Source organism: Lepidothrix coronata, unplaced genomic scaffold (assembly GCF_001604755.1).
Source record: "Lepidothrix coronata isolate B3197 unplaced genomic scaffold, Lepidothrix_coronata-1.0 Scaffold265, whole genome shotgun sequence".
Lineage (NCBI taxonomy): Eukaryota > Metazoa > Chordata > Aves > Passeriformes > Pipridae > Lepidothrix > Lepidothrix coronata.
This window is the reverse complement of record NW_016690445.1, coordinates 277428-282122: the sequence shown is the minus strand read 5'-3', so window position 1 is coordinate 282122 and position 4695 is coordinate 277428. Positions and strand designations below refer to the sequence as shown.

Genomic DNA, 4695 nt, shown 5'->3' with positions numbered 1-4695 from the left:
CAAAGAGAGAGTGATTTACATGCAAAAATGCTCACTACCGAGTTGGACCCAATCTCAGCCACACTACCCCACTGCTCCTTCCATGAGACCAGCATTACCCAAAACACTCCCTCCATCTTAGAACCAGCATTACCGCCACACTTGCTCAACTGGAAGGAATCCCTTCTTCCCCCTGCCTCCAGAAATGACATGAGGTGTTATAAAATAACCTCTGGGTCCTGGTCATGGCCCCTCCTGGCTACTGCAAAAATTAACCCTGTCCTGGCCGGAACCAGGACACAAGCTGCTCCTCATCACATGAAGACTTAATCCAAGAGAGTCCAGTGCATCCCTCTGTAGAATGATCTAATACATAAATTCCCATTGCAATGAAAAAAAACTAATTCATTCCTGGATGAACTTACCTAATAAGAAGAATTTATGGCCCATGAAGCCCCTAAAGTTTAGCCCAAAGTAGCCCGTAGTACATGGATTATTCTAGGATATTACTACAAGCAATACTTCAATCTAAAGCAAACAGCTGCCAGACTCCTGGTGTGTCCCACACACCTGACACTGCTCCCTCACTGGAACGAAAGCTATTCCAAACTATTTTCTTCCACACATGGATGGAGCCCGCTGAGATGTCGGCCATCAGCCTGATGGAACCTGTACTTCTACCCCAGAAAAGAGGCATCAGCCTGTAAAGCTGTGATGGGGACAGCCACTTTTTAGACTTCAGAAAACTCTTAAATCAGGGCAGTGAATGTGCCCAGTGGAAGTGTGTTCTCATTTGCAAAAGATCTGAAAAACTGCATCCTTAGTGAAAAAGCAAATTGTGAGCTCAGCTGGAAGAGCCAGGCACTGCAGCCAGGATGGAGCACACGGCCTGCCCCATCAGCTCCCCCCATGCACTTCTTTTGCTGCTTTGTAAAATCACTAAGGCTATAAATTTATAAAAAATTGTCTGGGTTGGTTAACACAAGCTGAGCAGACCCTCCTGAGAAATTCTGCTACAGAACATCACCTCTTTCTGAGACAAGTCCCAGCACAGGCCATGCCGGGAACAGCAGACCTTCTGGTAAAAAACAGTTGTCACTTGTCCATGATATAATTTTTTAAGACTAAGAAAAATTTTTATTTTACTAAGTTCAACTATTATCTCCAGAAACTCTAAAAATAAGACAAGGTGTTCAGATTGGGTTATAAAGTCTCTCAAGTTTTATCTGCAACAAGTTTAGGCACTTACTGTCCATTCTCCAGGTCCTTCACATGGCAAACGGATGCTTCCACCATGTCCTTTGGGTTGTGGTAGGGATTGCTGGCAATTGGATGTTCCTCGAGGTGGTAGTGCCGGGCAGTTCCATTGACTTTGTAGATCAGGGGGCTGGCTTTCCCATTGGGTGACATCTCCTCCTTGCTTCTCTCCTTCTCCGGTATCACAACTTCAATTTTCACTTCAACTGCAGGAACAAACAGAAACCTTCATTAAAATGAAGCCAGAAGTTTTGCTGCCATTCTGTCTCTCCCTCCTCTCCTGAACTTGGAAAGGAGCTGACAGACATCAGAACAGACACTTTTTGCTGGCTTCCCTGAGAAGATAAAACATTTAATATCAAACTTGGCTTGATTACCTGAGCCCATTATCCCTCTGTTCTTTCTGCACTGGGCACTTTGTATTCATAAAGTACATATTCTTGCAAGCAGAGTCATGAGTCATCAGTGCAAAACAACCCCTCAGCCACAGCTCTTGTTCTGTTCAGCGGAAAACAGTTTCAAGCAGCTTTATGTGAGGCACGCCAAGGCCTCTGGGGTTCAGGCAGACTTCAAAAAACCCTTTTTAGTTGTTTGTAGGTAACATTAACTGAAAGAGAAAGCCAACACTGCATGGTGCATAAAGCTGCTTCATTAGATGAAGATCAATTAATAAAGAACTAGAAATACTAAAATTCTTTCCATATGAGGTTTTGAGTGTAGAGTGAGTCCTCAGCATTAGGTAACAGAAGCAAGGATGGTCCATTTTTCTCATGTGTCCATCACTGAACACGTCTGACAACAAACCATCCCTGTTCTGGGGACCAGGGTACCCAGGGACACGTGGGAGCAAGGGACAGTGGGGAACAGAGGGGCTCTTCTCAGTCACCCAGGTGAGGATATGCAGAAGTTACTGTGAGAGTGGGGAGGCCCTGGCACAGGCCAAAGAAGCTGTGGCTGCCCCATCCCTGAAAGTGTTCAAACCCAGGTTGGACGGGGCTTGGAGCAACCTGGTCTAGTAGAAGGTGTCCCTGCCCATGCCAAGGGGCTGGAACGAGATGGTCTTTAAGGCCCTTTCCAACCCAAATCATTCTATTAATCTATGTTCATCCAAGCTCCCTGAAGGGCAGCACTCACCCATCCTCCCCACTCACCCACCCAGCTGCACCCCCGCCCACTGCCCCATGCCTGGGGTAGGCAGACTGGGCACAGAAGCATCGGAGAAAGCCACTGATGAGCTCTCACATCACAAAGTGGAAAATATCACTTTATCTCCTAGGGACTTCATAAAGCTGAAGCCATTAATATTAATAATAAACCCCAGTGAGTTCTATAGCAAGCCAGAGGGAAGTGCCAGAGATTGGTGAAGTGTCTCAAGCACAAAGGAGATCATTGAGCTTTCCCCATCTTATAAAGGTCATGAACAGGAAAAGCTGTACAGAAGATAAAAATTAGAGTTCATAAACTAAACAAGTTAAGGAAAGGCCAAAAAAGAGGGTAAAAATAAGACCTACAGCAAGAGAAGGTCCCTGAGTCTTTCCAGCCTCATCTGTTGTCCCAAAACTTTTACTGCAAGAACACTGAGAGGACAATGGAAGAACAAGTCAGGGGGAAGGCCATTTATTTTGGAAGGGAGAAAAGCAAGTGGTCAAGGCCACCCAGGCGCTGGAAGCAGGCAGTTGTCTCGGGAGTCCTGCAAGTTTCTGCTATTTGTGTCAGCTCAGCAGGGCAAGGGATGGTGTAGCTTTTTGCCAAAGAGCCAAACCTCTGCACTCACCAGGGCAGGATTCACTGGGGGTACTGATCCAGGAAAGTGACTTTCCATGTATGAATGCTGAATTAGCAGAAAACGGCAACTTCTCTTGCTCTGTTGCAGCTGCAGGAGTTAATGCAAACTAACAGGGCCAGCACCATGCACTAAAAAAACCAATACTGCTATATGCAAATCTATTCCTGGAGCTCTAGAGAAGCAGCCCAGCTGCTGCAGGTACCCAGTGAAGAGGCTGCTCTCCATGAGTACTGCTTTCCTAGGGTACTGGGAGAAGCAGACATGGATTTTGGAGGACAGAATTAGGAAATATAACTAATGCCCATTTATGCCAGTCCCGGTGAAATACTTTTGGCCAAAGAAACAGGAGGCTCATGTCATATGATTTCATAGTCAATCAGATTTATCTGCAGCGAATTAGGCTGAGCATCCTTGCAGCCAGACTGCAGAGCCAGAACATGTCTCAGGATGAGACCAGGCTGGCACCAGCAAAGCCAGCAGCTCTGAGCCCTAGCAGTGACATTGATATCAGTGAATTCACCCTGCAGGAAACAACCTCCATGTCTCACTTGGCTGATGCCCCAGGGCTCTGTTTTTCAGAGCACATTTGGGTCAGGTGAGCACTTGGAGTGCTCACTAGTCCATGGGCATATGAACCTAGAGGGATGAAGACGGAAATGTAGCTCTGCTCTCTTCACTTCTTCCTCAGTCAGAAAAACATATGCAGGAAGCAGCAGGTCTCTGGCACCAGTATGTGACTTGGCATTGCTTGGGACTCACTAACACTGCTGGACAAATGTCCAGAGCAAAAGAAAAAGAGGTATAAAGCCGTCTCCCTTCCTATTTCAGGCTCCACACTTCACCATTTGCTTCTGTGGGAGGCAATTCCCACTTGCCTCTCACCAACATTTTATCCCCCCATCTCCCCTTCTCATCACTCTTGGTTCCTACATGGGGTGTCCCTCTGGCCTGAAACCTGCATTCCCGAGAGATGATCCCTCCAGGAATCCAGGGCTCAGCAGCACCTGAGCTGATCCAGCAAACTGCTTCAGTTGCCATCAGGGAAAATGACATTTAAATTAAATATTTATAAACCCAAGTCTAATTCTGAAATCTGATTGGTAGTGGGGCTGGGGCCAGCGCACTTGAGCCCTTTGACAGTCCTATCCTATAACTGCTAGAAGAGAGCCTGGACCTTAAAGCAAACTGTTTGGAAAGTTTTAGGCATGAGACTACAAATCTGGACAGCACACAGCTCCTCAGGGACACAGAGATATGGATATCTATATAGATACATAAGTATGGGTATAGATATAGGTATAATTATAGATTATATAGATAAAAATATAAATAGATATGTATAGGTATAGATAAAATAGATGAGAGAGAGACAGAGAGAGATGTGCCGGCTTGCCCTGTGCCATCAGCATCACATATATAAACATATCCCATACATAAACATATCTGTTTATGTACATTTTTAATATATATCTATACATACATACACACATTATACATATATATATATATATATATATTAGGGACTAGGAGGCCAGAGCTGTAAGTATTTTATAAGAATGTAGAAAAAAGCAGAGGAACCAGCTGAGCAGGTGCTCATAACATCCACATACATCACAGCACTGTCAGCTCTCACTTTTCAAAAATCCTGAGTCAGCTCCCCAAAGTCACAGAAT

The 4695-nt window shown here is 45.3% G+C and overlaps 1 protein-coding gene across 3 annotated transcripts in view; it reads right to left on the bottom strand.

Annotated features, from left to right (window-relative positions):
- AIFM3 (apoptosis inducing factor, mitochondria associated 3) overlaps nt 1–4695 on the bottom strand; it is a 48162-nt gene that overhangs the window by 30662 nt on the left and 12805 nt on the right. For all 3 annotated transcript variants that reach the window (XM_017835880.1, XM_017835881.1, XM_017835882.1), the window contains one exon: nt 1229–1442. In XM_017835880.1, the coding sequence (XP_017691369.1) occupies nt 1229–1442 (214 nt within the window). The remainder of the gene's footprint in view (nt 1–1228; nt 1443–4695) is intronic.